Source organism: Halichoerus grypus, chromosome 2 (assembly GCF_964656455.1).
Source record: "Halichoerus grypus chromosome 2, mHalGry1.hap1.1, whole genome shotgun sequence".
Lineage (NCBI taxonomy): Eukaryota > Metazoa > Chordata > Mammalia > Carnivora > Phocidae > Halichoerus > Halichoerus grypus.
The window spans coordinates 207,555,650-207,580,417 of NC_135713.1; the positions used below are offsets into that span (position 1 = coordinate 207,555,650).

Consider the following 24,768-nt stretch of genomic DNA (forward strand, 5'->3'; position numbering starts at 1 on the left):
CTGTCTGGGCGTGCACTGTGGCATTGACAGGGAGCAGCCCACCATCCGCCCCTCTCAGGGACCTGGATCTCGCTTCGGTGGGGGCTGCCGTGAGGCAGTGCAGATGCTTGTCTCAAGCCAGTCAGAGCCTCATCGGAGACACCACTGCCCTGGGCAGATCCTGGTGGGGCGTGCGGGGTGGGAAACTGAAAATACTCCTGTCGGCGGCTAAGCAACCGAAGGGGGCGGAGCTAGGCCAGGGTCTGCTGGAGCGTTGATAGTGCCTTGGAACCAAGGGGAGGGAGTCTTTGAAGGACCAAAAGTATGGCTTAGAGAGAATTTAGTACTCCGTCGTGGAAGGGGCGCCCTGGATTACTGCAGCAAGCATGCGTCTAAGCGTAGTCAGACCTGTCTGCGGATGGAGTGCAGCGAGGCGTGAGGACGAACGGCCCTTTACTGGAGCGCTGACCCGTGCCGGTGGGGTGGCCGCTCACAGAGCCGGCTCCTCCTGAGAGGCCACTGTAAATGAAACGTAGTGAATGACCCTGTGCATTCTATTTCTGTTAGCTAAAATTCCAGAGTAATATGAAAAGCTATTAGAAATAAGCTGGAAAGTGATCTGTGATTTCTGTGTTTCTGGACTTCTGAGGTTCACCCTTTCTGCTTCCAAAAAACAAGTGACCTCCGTTGTGCCCATGCGGGCGACCAGGACTCAGCTTGCCTGGGCACACCTCGTGGGCGAGAAGGATGGAGTAGCAGCTACCACCTGCGTGGCCGGGCCGGGGTTCAGGACGACTCTGCTCTCCACCCTGCCATGGGCTCTGGCCACCTTGTTTTTGTTTGGTTTGGTTTTTGTGCGATGGTTTTAATGAGTCTAAGATCCGTCTTTCGGTGACAGGTTTGTGGAGGATACTGGTTACATTTCAGGTACAGACGGCAGCTGTGTCCGTGTGGGTGCTCAGAGCCAGCGCCGTGTCCACAGTCGGCTTGAGCCCCGGGAGTGAGTCCTTCAGGACGGCACAGACTCTCAAGGAGGGTTATTGGCTCAGACACTGCTTCGTGCCGCCTGTTTATCCTTCAAATACCCAGGTGTCCACTGAAACTCTGAAGATAAGTGGTAGCTTGCTTTTGTTTTTTTTTTTTTAAATTAAGGGATTTTTGGGAAAACCCAATGTTATGATAATATCAGGAAAAAATGACACAGATAGCATCTTGCTATGAAACAATGGAAGCAGCGACAGAAGAGAACATGCAGGTGGGTTGGGACATGGGATTGGCGCCGCGTAGCAGCCTCCCTGCGGACCGACGGGCCCTGCCGGTTGCGCTGGGATAGCGGAGCCCCACGGCGCTCAGTCTCGGGGAAACGATGTGTTAATACAGGCACTGTCGTTCAGACACACACCCGCGAATTCAAGCCCCACACTTCTCCTGTGTGACTTCTGTGCGTCCAGGGATCGGGACTCGGGGAACTTCAGAGGGTTCTGTCCTCACCAGCCTGTTGTCTGGAAAGCACAGCGGTCTGTATGGAAGGACCCCAGTCCTGTGTCATTCACGTGCAGCAGTCGGGAAGCAGCCCCCGTGGGCCAACGAGAGCTGCAGGGAGCTGCGGTAGGAGGCAGGCGCTTGCACGGGCTCGGTCAGGGAGACAGGGCTGCCCAGGCAGGGAGTGTGTGGGCAGAGGTCCCAAATCATGAAGGGGCACGGCGTAACCAGACCTACGGAGAGCCTGCGGGGGCGCATGGTCGAGCTCCTTGGGGGCAGTGGACATCCCCACCAAGGATTTGCTTTTAGAAGGCAAGTGGCCTGACTGTGTGCTTGGACAGGAAAGCTCTGCAAGACAGGACAGACTTGGAGAGAGGCAGGTCTGGAGGCCTGAGGACCCTTGGGGGCATCTGACCCTGGATGCGTGCAGGGGCGGGACAGCCACATGTGAGCAACATGCCACAGGTACACTGAGCCTGGCCTGGAGACCCCCTGGATGAAGGGCACGTGAGAGGGGGAGCAGAGTGATGGATGGGCTTGAGGTGGTGGTCTGGGTGACTGAGAACCGCGGATGCCAGGGATTAAGGTAGGGAGCCCAGGGGGGTGGGCCCGTGTGGAGCAAGACAAGGAATAGCATCGTAGGGTTGTGCTCAAAGGTGCTGCCCAGGGCGAGCATGCAGTGTGAGAGAAAGGAGGCTGAGGTTTGAGGGAGGAGGCTGGACCAGGGAGAGAGGTGAGAGACAGCAGGCTGAACAGTCTGAGAGAGGAGGCAGGGGACGAGAGCTAAGTGAAGGCAGGGTGGGGATTGGCCGTTGGGAGAGCGAGGGGCTGTGTGGGTCGCTGGAGACCTGGCTGGTGGTGGGAGCCTCAGAGCACTTGGCCATGGAGACCTGGCAACCCTACAAGACAGTCTAGGAACAGCAGTGACATGTTGGAATGGCTTGAAAAGGAGAGGTTCATGACATCATCTGTGCAGAGGGCCATCAGCATGTTCACACGCCCGCCCGTGCGGGGTGCTGTGCTGTTCCTCACACTGGTCCTCCAGCCAGGGGAGGGGAGGGGGACTCGGCCAGTCAGCCACCCACCCCACTCTTCTGCCCGGTCAGTACTTGACGTTCGTTTGCTCCTTTCCCCTTAGTCTTTGCCATTGGAGGACCCCTTGCAGTCCGAAACCAGGTGCCCGGCAGGTGCACCACTGCTTCTCCATCCCCTCGTCTCCAAGGAGCCGTCCTGAGAAGGGAAACCTCTTTTTATTACTTTTCATGCCATTACAAACCTTGAAAGACACATACATTTGCCAGTGACAAAGTAAATCTTCTTTCCTTCGGCTTCTGCTCGCAGACAGCACGCCTGGTTTTTCACACCAGACAGACAGCTTGGCCCTCGGGAGGGTCAGCTGTCCACCCAGGAGAGCCTGCTCGCAGAGAGCGTCAGCTGGGTCTCAGCGCACTACGTGAGCTGTGTCTGCGCTGAGCTGGTGTGGGGCTGGGGGAATTCGTCTGCCGTGGGACCTGGTGCTGTAGCAAAAGCGCTTGCCTTACCGCTGCAGTCCATCCCGGCAGAACTGAAGTTTTTGAAATCCTAAACAGTGTAGAAACTCCAATATTCCAATAGAACAGCTCTTTTTGAAGAACTGGGCTTTGCAGACTCTAGTAGGAAGTCTGAATGGTTCACTTTCTGTTCCTACACAGATAGTTACTGAGTGCCAACTGTGTGCCCGGCATTGCATTTACCCAAGGTGGCCACAGTGACCAGGGGAGTCACGATCCCTGCCTTCATGGGACTTCAGTCAGGGCAGGGGAAGGTGGAGGGAAGGCCAACAGATGGGTGATGAGCAGATGGAGTCAGGGGTCATCGGTGCTGTAGTTGGGGAGCTAGACATGCTATGGGAGAATTTGGCAGGGGGTACCTAACTCAGTTTCTGGGGCCACCAGAGAGTGAGTTCTGGAGAAGGGACAAGTTAACCTGGTATTTGAAGAAGGAAGAGGAAATGTCCAGGCAAGACTTGGAATTGGGGATAGAGGACAAGTAGGAAGAGGGCCTGACAGAGAGCTAGAAGGTAGGTAGTTGGAGCATAGATTCTCAGAGGCTGTAGACACAAGGTTTTGTAGGGACTCACGGGCCATTCTAAAGAGCTTGCAGTGGGTCAGTGGGAAGCCATCAAAGGGTTTTCAGCAAGTGAGACATCTTGAGTGTTGAGGAATGGATTTGGATAGAGCAAAATAAGACTGGTGGGTTACTTGGGAAGTTTTAGTAATCTAAGAATTAGATGATGGTGGTGGTGATGGTGTTGTTGGTGGTGATGATGGTAGAGATGAGGGTGGTGGTGGTATGGTGGAGGATGATGGTGGTGGTAGTCATGGTGAGGATGATGGTGATGAAGATGGTGAGGATGGTAGTGGTGAGGATGGTGGTGGTGCTGTGGTTGTGAGGGTGGTGGTGGTGGTGGTGAGATTGGTGGTGGTGGTGGTGAGGATGATGATGGTGTTAGGGGTAAGAATCGTGTTGAGGATGATGATGGTGGTAGTCATGGTGAGGATGATGGTGATGAGGATGGTGAGGATGGTGGTGGTAGTGTGGTTGTGAGGATGATGGTGATGATGGTGATGATGGTGATGATGGTGATGGTAGTCGTGGTGGTGGTGGTATCTGCACTGGTTTGGCCTAGGTGGTGTTAATGGAAATGCAAAGGGCTGTAGCAACAATAAGTGCTTTTTGAGGTGTGGGAGCGTAAAGTCCCTGAACTGTCAGGGCCTAGAGCTTTCCCTACAGGGCTACCATCTAGGACAGATATCCCTTGAGCAGACCTGACCTTCCTCTCTGCCCAGCATTTCCCCAAAAGTTCTTCCTTCCTACTTGGGAAAGGGCAGAGAGTGAAACATTTTCAAGTCCCCAGATCAGGGGCAAAACTGGCCCAAATTCTAATGTTACATTCATTCCTCCTGGATGGTCCTGAGAAAATCTCTGAGGCATTTCCTTTCTTGAATCTGAGCTGGAGATGTCATCCATTGCTGAGGAAGGATGGAAGGGTGGAAATGAGATCATTGGCCCAGCTGGGCAAGGCGACAGTGGTCTTCACTCGACACCCCGGGGAGAGAGAAGGCAGCGCGGCTGCTGCCGAGGCCTCCTAGCTATGGGGTCTGCCCGGAGAGAAGACCTTCGAGCACCGCCCCCAGCTCCCTGTACTCTGGGCGCACTGGCGGCGTCCTCTGTGGCCTCGCCTGACCGTGAGGGGCCACCGCGCTGTCCGGCCCCCGGAATCTGTCCTTGCAGGGGGAGGAGCCTGAGGAGAAGTACAGCTGCCCGGGGGACGCAGAAGCTGACTGCAGCCGCCCTGCTCTGGGCGCAGCAGGTTGCCAGGTGTCATCGAGGGGCCAGTGGCCATGGTGAGGACAGGAGACTCAGGGCCGCGCTTTCCTTCATCCAGCCAAGGGGCAGTTTTGTTGCCTCTTGCACAAGTTCCACACACGTGCCTGACCACATCTTGAGGTTTGGCCTTGGAGCCGGAATGCCGGGCACCACAGGCCGTGTTTGAGAGACTGCTGTGTCTTTGCTTATTCCACTAAAACGGTCACGGGTCCCCCAAGGGGCTCAGTGCTTCCTCTGCCGCTTGCGTCCCTCAGACCATGGAACCGGGATCCAGGCATTGTAGTTTCAAAACCAAACCGAGCATGGCGTGGTGACATTTAATTTAGTGCTTCTCATTTCAGAGCCCTTAAAAATATTAATTAGTTCGCATAAAACCCCAGGAGGCATATTATTCATATCTGTAGCGCCTTTCATGCTAGTCCGTAATGGTCCTTTTTGTGCAGTAGGTGGGAAAGTGAGGCTGAATCATTTTTTTGCAGCCCCACCGGAGAAGACCTTGGTGGAGCCAAGGTCAGCAATAATGAATCTCTAATTTTATGGATGTCTCTGAGGAATGTCAACCCCATGGTCTTGCATGTGATTTGGGAGAACAATACTCCCCTTTAGGACTAATCTCAGGGGGAGGTGGACCGACCTTCCCTGGAGCTGGGACTTTGCAAACCCCAGTTCATTTGCCGCATGAAGGAGGGCAAGCTGAGAACAGCTGTGAGCGAGCAGCGGGAGTGAGGCATGGGCAACAGTGGGAGGCACTTGTCATGTTCCCTCGAAAGGTGCCTAACGGCCTGGGACCGTGAAGTGAGTGCAGGCCCCACAGGGTGGACGGCCTACTGCTCCTGGGAGATGGTGTGGCCTGTTCATATTTTAGGGTGCCTCGCCTCTGAGCAGCTCTTCACCACTGTATGTTGGGGTTTCTGTACCTGAGGAGCAAGAAAGCCACTGTAGAAGGATTCATGAAATTAGGAGGCTCCCTGGTATCTGGGGTTTAGTTTGGGGCCTTCTCTTTTAACTCACTTTCTGATTTCATGGTGTGCTTCGTGCGGCGTGGTTTTGGAGGACGTGTGTCCAAGTCATCTCGAGAAGATGTTCCCTCTCTGCCCCAGAAATGGATTTTCATTTATCAGCCACCCTCATCTTGTTTCACGGGGTTAACCAAAATTCAGCTGTTTAGAGCATTAGGACTCTGCCCTGGCTCTGTCTCACTCAGAGCACAGATTCATGGTTTATCAGTGACGAGTCAGGAGTGCTGGCCTGTGTTGTTCTCTTCAGTGTTTACCCTGCGGGATTCCAGAGGAACAGGTAAGTGCCCGCCACCTAGACCCAGCGATGTCTGTGGGCACACTTTCTAATACTGCGCTGAGATTCACTCGTGTCACTTCAGCATCAGATAGGATTCATCCTTTTCCTTGTCTCCTTACTGAGTGTTGTCATCTGTCACTCGGAAGCTGCTTGCTGGTGGCTGAGCACGTCGTGAAGCCGTGGGAAGGGTGTGAAAATGGAGCCGGTGCCGAGGGGCACACCTGAACTGTTAACTGGGTCTGCCTTCGTAGGACTCAACGGTGTCAGTGAGACTGACACGGCCACACGGGGACACAGCGAATGCTGTGTGTCGGCCAGAGAAAGAAAAGATGGTCCGTCCTGCGGGTCTGGGGAGGAGCCGTGCACCAGAGCTGGTGCCTCCACAACACACGCGCTGAGCCCCTGCTTCGACCCAGACCATCTCCCTGCGGGTCAGCCCTTCAGAGCCCCCACGTGGGGGACCCGCAGCCTCTGTCGGCGTCAGATGAACGCACGCTGCCTTGCCGGTGAAAATGAACGTGACGCCTCACATACACGTGCGCGCTCTCGCGAGCCTCTGGTGTGGCACCCTTATTTTATGAGCAGCGTTCTGGCCCATTTGGAGGAGACTTGGGGAGGGAAGACCACATCCTCTAACCGCTTATTGTTCATGTGTATTAATGCTGTTGATGTTCGTAAGTTAATTTTAGGTCCTGCTCATTCCCTGAATTCCTTCCATTCATCAGCGAGAGTCCAGGCAGGAGCCGGTGGGGGCTCAGCAGGGCCAGCATGGCGAGGAAGACAGGGCAGGCAGCCTCCTTCCTCTGTCTGGCACTTTCTGTGCTGCTGTTGCCGCATTGGCCTGCAGCTTCCTGCATTTAAGCAAAGTATCTCTTCCACGTTCCAGAGGGTTTTTTTCAGAAGGCTTCAGTGTTTCCAGGAAACTTTTGTCATCACAGTGGTTGGACCTCTTGCTCATTGTGGCCGTGCGGCAGGCTTCACTTACCCATCTCACGTGATCTTCTCGTAGTTCCCTAGGAATATTGGATGGATGAAGTTCCACAGCCCCCTCTGAAGGAGTCATTATCCCAGGTTTACAGGTGGAGAAACTCTCGGGGTCACTTGTCCAGGGTCACACAGCCTTTCAACGCAAACTCAGAGTGAGGAAGGGGGCATGTATCCCCATATTCCCCTGAATCCACGGTGAGTTTCTTCATCTCTTCTCCCACAACAGGCCCGGTACAAGCAGAGCCTCGACCCAACTGTGGACGAAGTGAAGAAGCTGTGCACGTCCTTACGCCGAAATGCCAAGGAGGAGCGGGTCCTCTTCCACTACAACGGCCACGGGGTGCCCAGGCCTACCGTGAATGGGGAGATCTGGGTCTTCAACAAGGTAGGAGCACTGTCAGAGGTTCGTGTGAACCCAGTCCGTTTCTCTTGCTGCCCCAAACTGTGTAAGTGTTGGTGGTCGGCCGCGGTCCCGTTCGCCCACGGCTCCGTTGCTGGTCACTCCGCTTCCACAGACCCAGACGCAGTGAGGTTGGACCAGCGCCGTGGGCCGGCCATGTGGCAGGGCGTTGTGGGATCATCTCTGTCTCAGCCATGAGCTCTGGGACAGGCATGGGGAGCGTGGCTGGGGAGCGACCGTTTGGAGGCCACGGCGTGGTGCCCGCGGTGTGGTGCCCAAGACGTGCCCTTGTGCTTCTGCTGCGTGGGTCGCATGGTAACCAGGTTTCTCAGTTCAGTTAGAGTGTTCTTTTAAGAATCAGCGGTTTTCGGGGCGCCTGGGTGGCTCAGTCGTTAAGCGTCTGCCTTCGGCTCAGGTCATGATCTCAGGGTCCTGGGATCGAGCCCCGCATCGGGCTCCCTGCTGGGCGGGGAGCCCGCTTCTCCCTCTCCCTCTGCCTGCTTCTTCCCCTGCTTGTACACTCTCTCTCTTTCTGTCAAAAATAAATAAAATCTTTAACAAAAAAAAGAATTAGCCGTTTCCTTAGGGAAGAAAATGGTGCACAGATTCCAAGGAGCTCACACCAGGCCACCTGCAGACGCAGCCTCGGCCCTCCCCAAGGTCCTGCTGCCGGCCTCCTGCAGCTCCTTAACAAGAGACGGTGGTGGAAGTGAGAGGTCGGCGACCCCTCCCGCCATCTTCCTGGCCTGGAGTGGCGAGTTCCGCCCCACCCTGCGGTGCCGGCATGCGGGTCCCTCGGAGCCGCGGCCACGCGCTCTCCTCGTCCACTGGGTGGAAGGCAGTACCTGGAGGTGTGCAGTGTTCGGTGCCACATGGCCGCCGGCCAGGGGACAAAACGCATCTTTGGAGCCCCTGTGCCCCTCCCGTGGCGCAGTCTCCCTCCTCCCCGCCAAGGTCACCGGCACAGCGGATTTCGAGTTTATCATGACCTTGCCTTCCTTTACAGCATCCCCACATTTGTGTGGCTGTCCAGGCGTGTTGGGGTTTGGGTGTTTCTGGTTGACAAGATTGGGATCTTCTGTGCCTGCTTCTCCCGCTCCGTGTTACACTCTGAAGATCCATCCCTGCAAGGGTGCCTGGTGGCCTTCCCTCAGCCCCACTACCGGTGTGGGGACATCTTAGGACCTGCTCGGTGCCTTCAGTGCAGGTGGACGTTTGAGTGGTTCCCGTTGTTTTCCTAGACTGCCCACCTTCCTCCCCAGCACTGTAGTCAGGACTTGATTTTTCTGCGCAGTGTTGGGGGTAATATGGGTTTCCCCAGGGCTGTGACATTGAGCACCTTCTGATTCGTTGTTGACCGTGGAGTCTTCCCCTTCTTGAAGTGCACGCTCCTCTCCATTTTTCACTTGGGTTAGTGTGTCATCTTCTTATTGATTTGAAAGAATTCTTCATATTCTGGACAGCAACCCTTTATCATTTTTATGCATTGCGAGTGTCCTCTCTGAATTTACGGCTTGGATTGTTCGTTTGTTTCTGCTCTCTTAATAGTGTCCCCTCGTGGACAGCAGTTCTTTATTTTCACGTGGTCATCTTGGTCAGCCATTCTTTATGGTGTGGACATTTTGTATCTTCTTTAAGAAGTCTTACCTCATGCCAGGGTTGCAAAAGTATTCCACTGTATGTTCTTCCAAGAGGGTTGTATTTTTATCCTTAAATTTAGGTCTTTAATCTACCTGAAACAGATTTTATACAGACTGTTAGGTAGGGGTTCATACTCTGTTTTTTTGTCCCCCCTTCAATGGATACCTACCTATTCCATTACTATTTAATGCCAACTTCGAACAAAATCGGATTTCCACAATGTGTGGGCACGTTTCTGAGTGCTCTGTCCCATGGGTCTGCCTCTGGACCAGGAAACTATTTTCATGAGTGTAGGTTTCCAGTGATTCTTGGTATTTAGGGAAGCAGAGTCCCCCTTTTGTTCTTCAGTTCTTCTTGGCTGTTCTTGGCCCTTAGATCTTCCTTTAAGCTAGTGAATCAACTTGTCAATCAGTTGATTAATGGTGGGGGAGACTCAGCATCTTTACAATGATGAGTCTACCAAACTATACTCTCTTTAAGTATCAGTAGTATTTCATAATTTCACAAAAGTTTGCATCATTTGTTAGATATATTCTTGGGTGCTTTATATTTTTGGTGTTGTTATAAATGTTTACTATAAAATTACATTTTGTAAGTTTTTACCAAGGTGTATGGAAAGGTGGTTGATTTTTGTACATTTATTTTATGTTTATCAATTTTGCTGTTCTCTTATTGTTCCTTATAATTTATCTGTACACACTTTCTTTGTTTCAATAGATTCTTTGGTAGGTATAAAATAGCAAATTATTCAAGAAGTTGAACATTGGTTCTATAGTGTCATTTACTGTAGGGCTCATACTCACATTTTCCTGCCTACATCAAAATTGTGTTCCCATAAGCAGTCTTTGTTTGTTGGTTTTGTTTGGATCCAGGATCCAGTCCAGGTTCATGCACTGCACTTGTTCATCATCCTTTTTGGTGTCCGTGAATGTAGATCAGTCTCTGCCTTTTTCTCTTTATTTTTAAAGTGAAATTATCTTATCTTTTTGTAGTGAGTTACACGTCAGTCTTTTTATTAATTTTTATTTAAATTTTTTTTTTTAACTTTAGAGAGCGAGTGAGCATGTGTGCATGGCGGGTGGGGGAGGGGCAGAGGGAGCGGAGCCGGACATGGGGCATGATCGCACGAACCGTGAAATCATGATCTGAGCCACAGCCAAGAGCCAGACACATTAACCGATTGTGCCACCCAGGCACCCCTTATTTTTTTAATTTTTATTTAAAGATTTTATTTATTTATTTTAGAGAGAGCGCAAGTGGAGGGTAGAGACAGAGGGGAAGGGAGAGGAAGAGGAAAAGACTCCCGAGCAGACTCTGGGCTAAGCACAGAGCCTGACACGGGGCTCGATCTCACGACCCTGATGAGATCATGACCTCAGCCAAAATCAAGAGTTGGATGTTTAACTGACTAAGCCACCCAAGCACTCCTAAGCATCGGTCTTTTAAAAAATTATTACTACTAACAGACTTTAGGTTTTGGAGCAGTTTTAGTTTTGTAGGAACATTGGGAAGTACCGAGCGTTCCCATGCACTCCGTCCCTCCCCTGTCCTCGCTGGGGCGTGCGCGTGGACGCTCGCTGAAGTTCATGATCCGTACCGACACGGTGTCATTAGCTCCGTGGGGACCCACTCTTGTGCTGCACACTCTGGGTTTTGCCAGATGCATGGTGTCATGCGTCCGCCATTACCGTGTCATACAGGACAGTTTGCCTCCAACCGCCGCCCCCCCCCCAACAGCAGCCGCAGACACTCACGGTCTCTACCGTCCCACCGTTCCTAGAGTGCCAGTCAGCTGGGATCATAGTCTGTGGTCTTCTCAGATTGGCTTTCTCCAGCTAGGAATATGCATTTAAGGTTCCCTCATGTGTTTTTGTGTCTTGATGGCTCACTTCTTTGTACCACTGAGTAACATTTCATTGTCTGGATGGACCCCTATTGAAGGACATCTCGGTTGCTTCTGGGTTTTTTTGGCTATTGTGAATGCAGGTTTTTGGGTAGACATGAGGTTTTTACTAATTTGGGTACATACCTAGGAGTACATTGCTAGATCAGATGGTATCTTTAGCTTTCTGAGCAGCTGCCAAACTGTCCACCAAAGGGGCTGCGTCAGTTCGCCTTCCCAGCAGCAGTGAACGAGAGTTCCCGGGGCCCCCATCCTAGTGCTAAGCATTTGTCGTTGCCAGTGTTTTGGAGTTTAGCTCTTCTAATTAGGTGCACAGTGGTGTCTCATTGTTGTTTGAATTTGCAATTCCTTAATAACATATGATGTGGAGTGTCTTTTCATCTGCTTATTGGCCATCTGTATACCTTCTTTGGTGGGGTGTCCATATCTTTGCCCACTTTTTTTTTTCAGTAGGGTGCGCACTCAGCATGAAGTCCAATGTGGGGCCTAAATTCACGACCCCAAGATCAAGAGCTGAGCTGAGATCAGGAGTCAGGTGCTCAGCCAATGAGCCACCCTGATGCCCCTGTTTTGCCCACTTTTAAATAGGGTTGTTTTCTCATTCACTTTTTAGAATTCTTTTTATATTTTGGATGCAAGTCCCTTATCAGATTTATATTCTATAAATCCTTCCTCCCAGTCTGTGACTTGTGTTTTCATTCACTCAACAGTGCACATCGACTTTTTGATGAATCCAGACCAATTATTCTCTAGAATGTCCCACCTTCCAAATTAATTTGTTTTGTCTTAAGTTTATATCAGACTGGACTGAAAGCAAGACCAAACTTCATGCCATCTACAGGGATGCACTGTAAATACAAAAAAAAAAGGTTGGGCACAAAAGATGTATCATGCAAATACTAGTTTTAAGAGAGCTAGGGTGACCCTGTTACTAATCAGAAAATGGACTTGAGACACGAGTGTTACCAGAGGTGAAGACGGACATTTCACGATGACACGTGGTCAGGTAAACCGCCCTGGACGTGTATATGCCTGATGGGAGAGTTCAGACTACACAGAGCAAGAGTGCTAGAACCAGAGAGAAAGCAGCAAATCCACAGTCCTAGTTGGAGCTTTGAAGAACCATCTATCAGTAATTAGTAAGTTAAAACTCAAGTTAAAATTACAGATAAAATTGATAATTAAAAACTTTCTCACAAAGAAAACTCCAGACACGGTATGTTTTTTTTGGTTAAAAAGAACTCAGTTACTACTATAAAGGATTGAACGATACTGCCAGCCGCTCTGCACAGTGAACATAAACCTCTGTCCAGTCACTGCAGAATGTGCACTCTCCAGGACAGGCAGTGCATCCCCGAGATGGGCCACGCCCGGGTCACTTACGTATCTCCCTCGGGTCTAGAGGATCAGCATCATACAGAGTATATTCTCTGACCACAGAATTTGGAATTGTAGCATATCTGGAAAATCCTCAAATACTTGGAAATTGAATAACACATATGTCAAGAAAGATATCACAAAGGGAAGCAAAGATTATTCAGACTAAACAGTGAGAATAGCACTTGCCAAAATTTGCAGGATGCAGTTAATGCAGTGCTTGCTTGGAGATGTGTACCCTGAAATCTTTATATAGAAAGGCAGAGAAGTTTGAAATTACAATCTCAGTTTCTACCTTAAGAAACTAGAAAATGATGGGCCCACTAAGCTCAAAGCAAGGAGAATGAGAGAATCTCGTAACAAAGAGCACAAATCAGTAAAATAGAGGACAGGCAATAGAGAGCTGACCGCTAACATTTTTTTTCTAAACGGACAAGTCTCTAGCTGGATAGATCAAGAGGAAAAGAGAAGACAGGATCCACATTTGGAAATGAAAGAGCGGACATCATCACATACCCTGCAGACATAGAAAAGATGAGGACAGATTAATATTTTATACCAATAAATTTAACAAATTAGATGGGAAATGCCTTGAAACATACAGCTTACCCAAAGTGATCCAGAGTGAAATAGAAAACCTGAGTAGCCCTGTGTCAATCAGAGACTTTGAATTCATAGTTAAAAGTCTTACAGCTTGACTCATGGATGAGTGGATATTTTTCCTTAAAAATTATTTTACCAGCAAACTGTTTCCTGATCAGTATATGTAAACTGTTAAATCCTAAAGGGAAAAAAGTCATTTGGGAGTGTTCTTTGTAAAGCATGAGGCGTGCAGGTGGCCGGAACTGAGGATCGAGTGTCCCAAGTCTCTCCTGCACCCTCGTCCGCCCACACCAGGGACTCTCAGGGTCTTGGAACTTAAGAGAAATGCAGGTGATTCGACCCCGCCCACAATGACAGAAGCCCCGGAGGGGCCCAGAGGTCTGTGTTTCACTGCCCCCCCGCCCCCTGCCATGCTGATGCAAGTGGGTTTGAGAACTTCTGCTCTATAAATCCGGTTCTCTAATAGGATAAGACATCTGAGAAATCGGTTAAGGTTTTATCTCTTAGCATGAGGGGGATCATATTTTTTTTGAACTTTGAAGCTCTTGTAAAGAAATAGTCCCAAGTTTTCAGCACTTCTCCTGAAGAAATAGGATCTTTGCTGATGGTCTTCCTTCAACTCTTGCAGACAAACACCAAGTCCTAGAAATCCTCAGAAAATAAAAGTCAAGTTTACAATAAAATTAACAGCTTTTTTTTGGACCCTGCTGCATTCTCAATATGGATAGAGTAACAATTATAACAAGTGATAAATAGGATCTCGCACAAATGTTGCTCTTTCAAATTACAAGTGTATGTTTTTTAAAATTGCATTTAAAAACCTCTATGATCCATCTTTCAACAAGATCAATAATGAACTGTATACTAAAGCAGAATGAGAACAAGAATCTCACTATTGGATAGAGAATGCAGTTTTCAAAACCAGTAAATTCTATTATTTAAATAATATTTATTTAGAATTACTGATGGAGTAAACGGTTATTTAACTATAATAAAGGAAAAACAGAGGAAGGGTCCACAAAGCCAGTGAGCCTTCAGCCTTGTGGATTTTGAGGGACCGAGAGTTTGCCTGGGGCTCCCCCTCCAGAGTCGTTGACGGCTGCACTTGGTCCAGGAGCCTGGCTCTTCCACACCTCACATATCTGGGCCATCACCTCCCACTAGTGGGTGATGTGTTTGGAGAACACCCTTTCGAAAGAAGAGGCATCTTCTGCTGCCCCCTCTCCTCAGAGAACGGCTGCAGGCAAACCCCTTTGCAGGGCAGGGGACTCAGGGTGACGTGTGAGCTCAGAAGGAAGCTCACCGCCCTGGGCGGCTCTCCAGGAAAGCCCTCAGGAGGGGGCTGCGTGACTGTGGCTGAGACTTCCGACTCACACTTGGACATTTTTGGGCGAAGATGCCCTCAGAGTCTTCTCAGAAATGGGGAGGTGCTTCTTGCGAGGTGCACTGCTTCCCCTGGGAGCCCAGGGCCGCTCTCCCCACCTCCTGTCCTGGCCCCGTGCTTGACTCAGCCCCGGAGGACAGTCTGACAAAGCAAGGGGACCTTTCTTTTTCACGTTTAATATAACCTGACAGATGAAGTGGATTGTAATGAATAAATTATCTAAAACCCATTTCCGTTTCTTTGTTTGAAATGAAAACATGGCCTTTAGTATGTTTTTCAAGAGAAAGGAGAGATGCTTTGGTGAGGAATTCTCTGAATGTGTAGCTTTGGTGGGGGAGAAGCCAGACGTCTGCCCGGAGGGCCCTGGGGTGTGCGGTGGCCTCCCGCACAGAGGGGCCTGCACTCGTCCGGCCTGTACAGCTGGGTCCACTGAGGTGACGCGGGACGGGGGAAACAGCTGTGCTTTGGCCGCTGGTTCTGTTCTCTGCTCCTGCCTCTGTAGGCCCGGCCTGAAGCCTGACAAACTGCCCAGGGTCTTTCTGAGAAGGGAAATGAGATCTACGTGCTCATGTTCTAATAAGAATTCATTCTCAAAGGTCATTTTCCTCAGTGCGGTTTAATAGAGTTGATTTTGTTTTTCCCAGTGGGTATGGACTTCCCGCATCTGCAGTCTCACTAACCCGAGCACACACAGCTACAGTTTCAGATCAGATCGCCTCTCCTCAAAGGCAGAGGTTCTCACTGGGACAGGATCCCCCTCAGGACACATTGGCAATGTCCAGAGACCTTGCTGATCCACAACTGGGCAGGGACGCTGCCAAACATCACGCAGTGCCCAGGGCGGGGGGGGCACACTCAGTGATCGGCCCCAAACGCCCCCAGTGCCAGGCTGGGAGGGTGCAGGGAGGGTGCTGGGGAGTGGGCGCAGAAAGGGGCTCTCTTCCCCACTGTGCCCCGGAGACCTCTATCCACGTCCCACTCTGCCTGGTGGAGCACTTGCCAAAGCCTTCCGGCTTACACGGGTAATGTATAATGCCTGTTTATTCTAAAATATTGGAAAAATGTAGAAGTGTATCATAGTCAACCTTGGAGATTACCCTTTTCCTCTTTCCTTTTAGTAGTTTGTGTGCATTTTTATCTTTTTAGAAAGTACAAGTAATTTCTGTTATAAAAGATTCCAAGAGAACAGAAGTATTAAAGGAAATGGATAATACACCTTTGCCCCAAAATGCACACTGTTACCTCCCCAGCCCTTAGTAGTTTGATCCTTCTCCCTTCAGTACTGTTTCTATGACAGACACTTCCCGAGTTCCCATTGGGTGCAGAGCAGAGCCCAGTCGTGCATGCTTCACACACAGAGCCTTTTCCTTTTCTTCCCACAAAATGGTATGTTGTCTGTGCGATGTTCTAAGACTTGCACTTTTTAAATCATAATAAGCCTTTGATATCTTTCCATGTCAACCCATAGCAATGAGCCTAGTCTTTTTAGGGCTGCATGGTGTTCCATCATGTGGATGTATGGACATTCTTTTGCTTAATGGTCCTTCCCATTGAAAGTGCAAGGATCCAGGATAGGCTGTGATGGTCCACGAAAGTCATTGGGGCTTGCTGTGGCCTCCTCGGGACATGGGGCCCAGGCCCCTTCCATCCGACACTCCCCTTCTGTCCCTCTGCTCTTGTCCTCTGCACAGTCAGAGATGTCTCAGCATGTCTACATTCCCACAGGGGAGAGAGAGAGGAAGAGGTGAGCAGGAGGGTAGCACTGATAATTTGGACACATCGCTTCTGATCATGTCCCGTTGGCCAGAGTTTGGCTGCAAGATCAGACTGAGGTGCAGAGGAAGCTGGGAAATGTACTCAGCGGGAACTTGCATTGGGGAAGCAGAGGGAGGAAAAACAGATTAGACGAGCTGTCTCCTCCATGGTGGCATTTAGATAGCTGTCAGGATTTTACCAGCTAGAGAATCGTATATCCTTGTACACACATTTCTGCATGCAGATGCAAGTATTTCTGTAGGATGGACACCTAAGTCAAAGGGATGTACATTTAAAATTTGTATGTACTACCGAATTGCCTTCTAAAAAAGCTTCCCGGGCCATGTGGGGGCTCAAGTCGGTTGAGCGTCTGTCTGACTCATGATTTCGGCCCAGGTCATGATCTCAGGGTCATGAGATCAAGCCCCATGTCAGGTTCCATGTTCAGCGCTCAGCAGGGAGTCAGCTTGAGATTCTCTCTCTCTCTCTCTCTCCCCCTCCCTCTGCCCCTCCCCCCACACACGCTCTCTTTCTAAAAAAAAAAAAAAAATAATAATAACAACAAAAAGCTTCCTTATTTACGTACCTACCAACGATAAACTGGTACCTTGTTGAACACATCCTGGTCTATTCATCTTCTTTATTTCTTTCTACCTTGCTGGACAAAGACAGATACATAGATAGACAGATGGTTCTCATTGTAATCTGTGTTTCCATGATTCATGGAGAGCGTGAAACTCTTTTCATAATCCTTCATCATTCCTGCTTCTGAGAGTTGTGTGTTTGTATCCTTTGCCTGTTTGTTTCTTATCATTGTTGGTCTGAGCAGAAACTCATACCCATGTACCCTCTAAAAATCCTGTCGCGTGTGTTGTACCCACTTTGTTCTTGTATTGCTTATCATTGGTGTGTGTTTTGTCAGAATTATGTAATTTTTGTGTTTCTATATTTCTCCTTAAGACTTCTGAGTTTTGTGAATAAGAGGGCTTTCTTCCGGGCGCCTGGGTGGCTCAGTTGTTTAAGTGACTGCCTTTGGCTCAGGTCATGATCCTGGAGTCCCGGGATCGAGGCCCACATCGGGCTCCCTGCTCGGCGGGGAGTCTGCTTCTCCCTCTGACTCTCCCCCTCTCATGCTCTCTCTCTATCACTGTCTCTCTCAATAAATAAATAAAAATCTTAAAAAAAAAAAAAAAGAGGGCTTGCACCAAAATAAATAAAAATCTTTTATTCTGTTTTTATATTTAGTTTTAAAATCTATCTTGATTTTTTTGTATGTAGAATTTCAGCAATATTGAATGGCTAGTAGATTTTATAGTGTCACTTACGGAATTATTGTTCTTCCTTCACTGAGTTAAAATGCCACCTTCATTATAATTATATATGTGGGTCTATTTCTGGATGTTCTTTTCTGTTGATTTGTTTTTCTTGCCCTCCCTAATACCATCCTGTAATTACCATGGATTTATAGTATATTTAATATCTGGTAGTGCAGGTCCCTACTCATTATTCTTTATTTAAAAATGGGTGCGTGGGGTTTTTTTCTTTTCTTTTTTTTTTTTTTTTTTTTTTTGTGCCATTCTTGTGTATTTCTCTTCTGCAGTAACTTTAGAATCAGCTTGTCAAATTGCTGGTATTTGGACTGGGCTAGCGTTGACACTATAGACTCCTTAGGTTAGGCTTGACATATGTGGAAGCTTCCGGTGAGCAAGCTCAGGGACAGCATTTCCAAGCATTCTCGTTCGTAGCGCAGTGATGGCCAGCCAGCCACAGAGGAGGCGGTCAGCAAGGCGAAGCGGCCCAGCGTCAGCAGAGTGGGGTCCCTCTTGGGGTACAGATGTCCACTCCCTCACGCACACATACCTGTGCCGTCTGGACGTGGCCTCATCCCATCTAGGTGGACTTAGATCTTGTGCTTTGCTGTGCGTTTCAGGAAAGCCTCTGCCAGCCACCTCCGTCACAGACTTCCCTAGGCCCTGCTGCGTACTCTTGTCTTCTGCCCTGTTTTCCTGGCGTGTTCTCACCACCCTCATGGTAATACCAGAGGCGGTTACTGTGGATCAGCTGCTAGAAATGCAGTCCCCTTCACTGCACGCGTGCAGAGCTGACTGATGCCAGCTTCGCCAGGGGAAGGGTACATGAGGGGGGTGTTCCATACAGAAGGGTCGCTGCAGACTGTTGCCTCTGAGTGAGGATCGTCCTCGTTTCTCTAGCGAGGTGAGAACATCCTGCTCTGCGATTACCAGTCATCTCTTGAGTGTTTTCGAGTACTGAACAGGACAGTGTGTCCAGAAAAATATTGCACTTAGTGGATTCATGTTAATAAGTTTCTGTTCTGTGGTTTGAAAAAATCAGAGTGCCAAATCACTTGCATCCTTTAAGTGTGATTTCCAAGTCATCTGGAGGATTAAGTGCTTATGGGTATCTCTGAAATAGAAGGTACAATGGAGAAAACATGCAAATTTTAGCCTAGGCAGCTCCTCAGAGCATTTCCCTGGTAAGTGAGGTGCATGGCACATTCTAGAAGCACAGACAAGTCACAGAGGAAGATGGTGAGCAGGGAAAGGGGCACATGTACGTCCTTTAAGTGTGTAAGAGGAGGCCATGGTTTGGTTCCCAGGGGTGGGAGAGGAAGGTAAATGACGAAGCCCTGCTGGTAGGACACGTGGAGGGAAATCCCGCTGTGGGCAGGGGCCCATGTTTCCAGGAAACAGCCAGCCGCTGAACTCAGTGGCGACTGCCGAGGAGCTTCCGGGGCCGCCGTCCGGCACTCACAGGTCTGGGTACAGCGGCACGCGGGCACACCCCGGGGGCTTAGTTTGCTGTGATTGACCGCATGTACGAGCGGTGACTCAGCCCTCCGTGCCGCCTGGCCCAGCGTGTCATCCCTTCCTTGTCGTGCTTGGCGGTCCTGTGCAGGAGGCGTAAGTCACGCGTGCACTGTGTTTTGTTTTCCAGAACTACACTCAGTACATCCCTCTGTCCATATATGACCTGCAGACGTGGATGGGCAGCCCGTCGATATTCGTCTACGACTGCTCCAACGCTGGCTTGATCGTCAAGTCCTTCAAACAGTTTGCCCTGCAGAGGGAGCAGGAACTGGAGGTGAGGCCCCCGCCCCAGGACTGCTGCTGAGTTTCCCATTTCCTCCCAGCGGGGGGCGGGGGGCGACTCCCTCAGCGTGCTCGGGGCGACTCCCTCAGCGTGCTCGGGGCGCCGTGGTGGATTCTGTGACAAGGAGCTGGAGAGGCACTCGGCACGAGCCTCGGGCTGCATTTTTACATCTCATTTTATTCTGTGTCATTTTTAGTCTAAACATTAGTTAAGTGATAACATTAACAGAGTTGATTTGCGCTCCAGTGGTCTCTGCCTCTGAGATAAATGTTAAAGTAAAGCAGACACATCGATTTTAGGAGAAACGGACCCATATCTGGGCATAGCCATCAATTCTGCATCTTTGTTATTGTCCCCATCGTGTGTGTGTGCGTGTGCGTGTGTGTGTGAAAAACACCCCACTGAGCTAAATACAGAAAACGAACTCAAACATTTGCCATCAGTCACTTCTGTTTGAGGAGCTGGAGAGCCGGTGCCGCGTTCTGCTCACGAAGAGACATTTCACTCGGTTGTTTTAGTTAATATTTGATGTTTGAACCAAACAGTGAATTCTGAAGAGAAATTATAGAGGCATTTTCAGTTAAGACACCTCCATCCTGTGGTCTGCGCGAGAGCGTGGGAATAAAATATTCTGCAGCCTCGAGGGGATGATGAATTCCGATTGGTGGCAGTGCAGGAAATTCTCAATTCCGGAACAAAAATGGTCCTGAGTACATGTTTCCTCAAGCCGTTTTGGGTCTATTCAATTTTAATGTATTGTTGTGCTTTTCATGTTTCATCAGAGGATGTGGATGAAATAATCAGCAATAAAATTTGGAATTCTATGTGGTAGAATTTAAAATTAACATGTCATGCAGTTTAATATTTTATATTTATAAATGAGGTCCCTGTGCAGAACATGGCGTAAGAGTGACTGATAAATACGGTGCCCTTTATCCTTGGAAATGGGGCCCAGCTCCACGAGGCATGATTTTTGCATTCTGTAATAAGAGAAGGGGGAGACCACGTTTTGTATCATCCGATTATTACCATGCTTTTAGGCTTTTCATCCACGTTTACCCAAGGGACAGGTTATCTAATGAGCACTAAAGACTCAGAGCACCTAGAGGTGATTTGCTTTTCCTCACATTCAAGTAATAAATACTGCAAAAAAGGTTTTTCTTTTTTACATTTAAAATATGTAAATGAAATGCCAAAGAATGCTGCCTGATTTTTATCCCAATTCATGAGCTTCAGGGTGGTAAAGGAAAAACAGTACATCTGCCTCCGCAGATCACAGCGAGGTGGATGTGGCCTCTCCCCTCGCGGCCTGAGGAAGGCGGGCGCTTCCCCAGGCATGGGCCTGAGCACCGACTTCCCCACACGCTGTGGGTCTGCCCTGTCACCACCTTGTGCTTTCTGTATGTCGCCAAGCCTTACTCAGCCTTGGAAACTGTTCATTTTGGTGAGCATGCCAAAAAAGGTTTCAATGCATCTTTTTTGGGGAAAAAATGTTTAATTGACTAATTCCTCATGGGGGAGAGCAAATGAGAAATACATTATCTGAAGTGGCAAATAGATGGCAGTACAAAGTTATACCATATGTTTTATAATTAGCTCTGACTTTTATCTTCCTTCTTTTTTTTTTTTAATTACAGTGTAGATAAGTCTTGTGTTTTGCCATCACACTTACTATGATTGGCTATTGTTCAGTTGGTCTCTTGCATAAACAGTGGAAATTAAAATGATAAAATTGGCTCCCAGCTAATATCTTAATGTTTGTTTTAGTCATTTTAAGGTGTGCTATACAAACAGAAATCCTGTGTAGCCTCTTAGCTTTATTCTTCTATGTAATTCTTACCCACTCTACAGTTGGTTATATTCTTTGTCAACTTACAGTACATTGTAACGGCTTTATTGGGTAGGTGATGACATGTGAGCTGAAAGAAGTTGGCAGGTGAAACGGTTTGTGCCAACATTTAAAAAAGAGTAGAGGATGCAAGCGATGGCACAAAATGCATGAAGGTGGTTACTCGGACCGGAGAGCCTCCAAGGTGTAAACATGAGCACAGGTGTGAGGGGCGTACGTTTGGAGGGGTGGCCGTTGGCGTTCACATTTTCTGCGGCACCCACTGCCTCTCCGCAGGACCGGGAGGCGCCCCCGAGGAGCGTTGCTGGTGCGGTAGAAGCCCCCTCCCCCCGAAAGCACAGCAAAAGTTACACTCGCAACTGGAACCGCATCGCGGAAAACACGTTGTCTGTCGCTCCGTCATCTTCTGTACATGTCCGTTGTGTCGTTACTTTGTAACTTTGTAATTTGAACATTAGAGTCAGTCTTCAAATCTCTGTGCTTGCAATGTTCTTTTTAAAGTAAGTAGTTTTATTATTACCAGATTAGGATATGCCATGATTTTAGAGATCAGATAGCACAGAGGGCCAGTGATGGTTGGAGCAGGCCCCGGCCCCACGCGTCCCAGCCAGGGCTCCGCTCCCGAAGGGAACCTCTCTTTCTGCTTCCTCTGCTGAGCATCTCTATAAATGCAGATAACGTGCTTGTGCTGCTGCTTCTCGGTTCATAAATTTTGGGTTGTCCGTGAGCTTTCTGCTATCATACAAACCAAAACACCTGCCACCACAGATCACAGCGCGGTGGACGTGGCCTCTCCCCTCATGGCCCAAGGAATGCGGGCGCTTCCCCGGCGTGGGCCTGAGCGCCGACTTCCCCGCACACAGTCAGTTCTGATTAAAGACGTGGAGAAGTTAAGTAGAGTTTTGGAGGTAAAGAGACCTGTTACAAGGTAGTTTTAAGTCCCGTTTGTTGTGTGTGTGGGTGGATTCTCCAGGGCAGTTGAAGGGGGTGGCCACTAACTACCCCTCCCACCTCCCCACGGCCACTTAGTTGTACTTACTGGTTTTGGCCTCTGTGTACTTTGTAGCCTTTGCAAATCTAAATAATACCTTTCTGTGTATTTCTAGGTTCATCAGTAGTCAGTGACGTCTTCCAGTTTTTAGGCTTCGTACTCTGACTTCTGTGGCTGTCTTCTGTTCCCTGATTGAGTCCCCGTGCTTGGTGTGTTGGCTGATTCTAAAACGTGACAAACGTCACAACCATGTGAACATCACTCATCGCGTGGTTGAATCGGGTGCTTTGTTTTACCATTTTATAACAGTTTTTGTTTCTTTGATTTTCCTGGAGACTTCCTCTTTTCTTTTTAGATCTCTCACATTTCCTGGGATCGCATCGCATCTCAGAACATGTCCTTCCCGGAGTGTGTTCCTCACCAGCTCCCTGCTGCTCGTTCTGGTGACGGCGCCTCCCAAAGCTGCCGTCCTGGGCTCTCCCTTCAGTGCCAGACCCCAGACCCTACCTCTGCCTCTTCCTTGGTTTTCTCCTTCCTTTTGCTGGGGCAGACCCTTAGGTCACAACCTAAGGAAGGGTGCGTGGGGTTAATCTTTCTCAGCCCTTCGCTGAGTGTCTGCATCTGAATGCTTCCAGCGGGAAGGGATGGAGCAGCTCACTGCCGGTTTCTAAACCCGGAGTGGTGTGTCTTTGTCAGGAAGGTCTGTGAGGCACGCCATGTGGTCATTCACTGTGCCCCCGGGCCTGGGCCGCTCTCACCCTCCGCTCTGGCGCCCATGGCTCGTGGTGTTCTCTCCTGCCACGTGCAGCATGCCTGTGTGTGTGAGGCAAGAAGAGGTGGCGTCTGGGTGGTACTAGCACGTCTGCCTCGCCCTCCAGCAGCCTGGTGGACTTCCCGTCGTGTGCATGGCTGGCCCTGGGTGGCTTGGCCCCCGCCATGCTCGGGATGGCGGCCGGGAATGGCATGGGGCACGAGTATTGGACGACCTGGTGGTGAGTGTCTGCAGCCTTGTGGTGTGTGTGCAAGGCCTACAAGGCACGTGGATGGCAAGTGGGGGCCTGGCCGTGGTGGTGAGCATAGTAACACCCTTTGTTCCCCAGAGACACACTGGGCTGAGCAGTGTGCCAGCAAGCCGCGCTCCTGAACACAGTCTTCCTGGGACTGGGACTGGTGCTCGGGCCGTTTCTAGGTGGCGAGTGGGGAGCAGGGAGCGTGTCTTCTCTGTACCAGGATGGTTCCTGTACCGCTCGGTCCACCACTCTGCAGCCTCCTCTCCTTGGTGCTCTGCAAGGTTCTTCTCATGATGCCTCCAAGCCAGTCCCACGTCCACCCTCCGTCCTCTGCTCACTGTTGTCCGGTCCACGGCTGCTGGCTCGCATGGTGCCCCCAGCTCGCAGAGACCTGTTGCGTGGACCCTTGTTTTCATAGTGACAAGCAGACTCGATCCCGCAGTGGCCCTGAATCCACAGTGATGGAACCGCCCTGCTTCCCATGGGCATTCCTGTGTGTGAACTGATACGTGACATCATCACGCATCCGTCACGGTGACTACATTTTATGTCACAGAGTTAAACAAAGTAATTCTGACAAAAGAGAACTAACTGCAGACTCTTCGTGTCTCTTAAGAACGTGTTAAAAGTGCATTCCGTAGAACTATAGACTCCGGTCCCGACAGCACACTGTGAGGCTGCCCGTGGACCTCACTGCCGAGTCTGCGGTTTGCGTCAGGGTCCTGTTTGTGCTACGGCGCCCGTGGGCGATGCCCCACACCACAGGCTGCTTCCCAGCGTGCCAGCAGAGAGGCGTGTGTCGTGACCACCGTTCTCCGCGAGGAGTCTGTGTGTGTGTGGATGTGCGGTGTTCTCCGAGCACTGGTTGTGGGGACGCAGGGTGCTGCTGCTGGGGGCTCGGGGCCCGTCCAGCTCCACCGCTCCAGCGCAGCTACTTCGTACCCCCACCCCGTCCACCTGCAGAACTGTCACCTGCAGGTGGTGGAGAAACGAGAAGTCGGTTATGCGATAGCTGTGTTCATGTTCTTCTTTAGGTTTTAAATGATGCTAATTTGTATCATTTGGCGTCCCCCCCTTTCCTGCGTTATGTCCATTTCCCCAAGTACTAACTCTTCTCTTAGGTTTACGTGGATTGTTCTCTTTTATCCGGGAGGCGTGTGATGACTCTGCTCTGTCTCCCATGTTGAAGAATGAAGAGATGCCCCCGTGTATTCGCGGGCGGGAATTCTCAGCCGGGGAAGTGGCCGAGGGGCTGGCTGGCTGCGGGCATGGTCGCCATGCAGGGCTGTTACTTTCCTGGGGCACCAGCCACCTCACTAGCCACCCTGCTTTGCCCCAGGTGCATCAGTAACTCTTTAGCGAAGAAAACCTGAGTACTTTCCAGGGAGGAGGGGCAAGGGTGGCAGCAGGACAGCTGGTTCCAGGCACGCAGGTGAGCAGTGGGCTGTCGATGACAGGTGTTCAGGTGACTCGGTCTTCCAGCCCACGCCACTCCAGGTTGTGGCCAGTGATCCCCCTTCACCTCTTGCCTCTCTGCACATATTCTGGACAGTTTCCTGCCCTCCTTTTAATAAAGGCTGGCCACGTTCACCCCTCTATAACTTATACTTTCTGCATAGTAAGCAGTACGA

General features: G+C 50.0%; 1 protein-coding gene across 6 annotated transcripts in view; it reads left to right on the plus strand.

Moving 5' to 3' along the window:
- Positions 1-24,768, plus strand: part of RPTOR (regulatory associated protein of MTOR complex 1) — a 335,570-nt gene that overhangs the window by 127,941 nt on the left and 182,861 nt on the right. For all 6 annotated transcript variants that reach the window (XM_078066239.1, XM_078066240.1, XM_078066235.1 and 3 more), the window contains 2 exons: positions 7,340-7,498; positions 19,132-19,278. In XM_078066239.1, the coding sequence (XP_077922365.1) occupies positions 7,340-7,498; positions 19,132-19,278 (306 nt within the window). The remainder of the gene's footprint in view (positions 1-7,339; positions 7,499-19,131; positions 19,279-24,768) is intronic.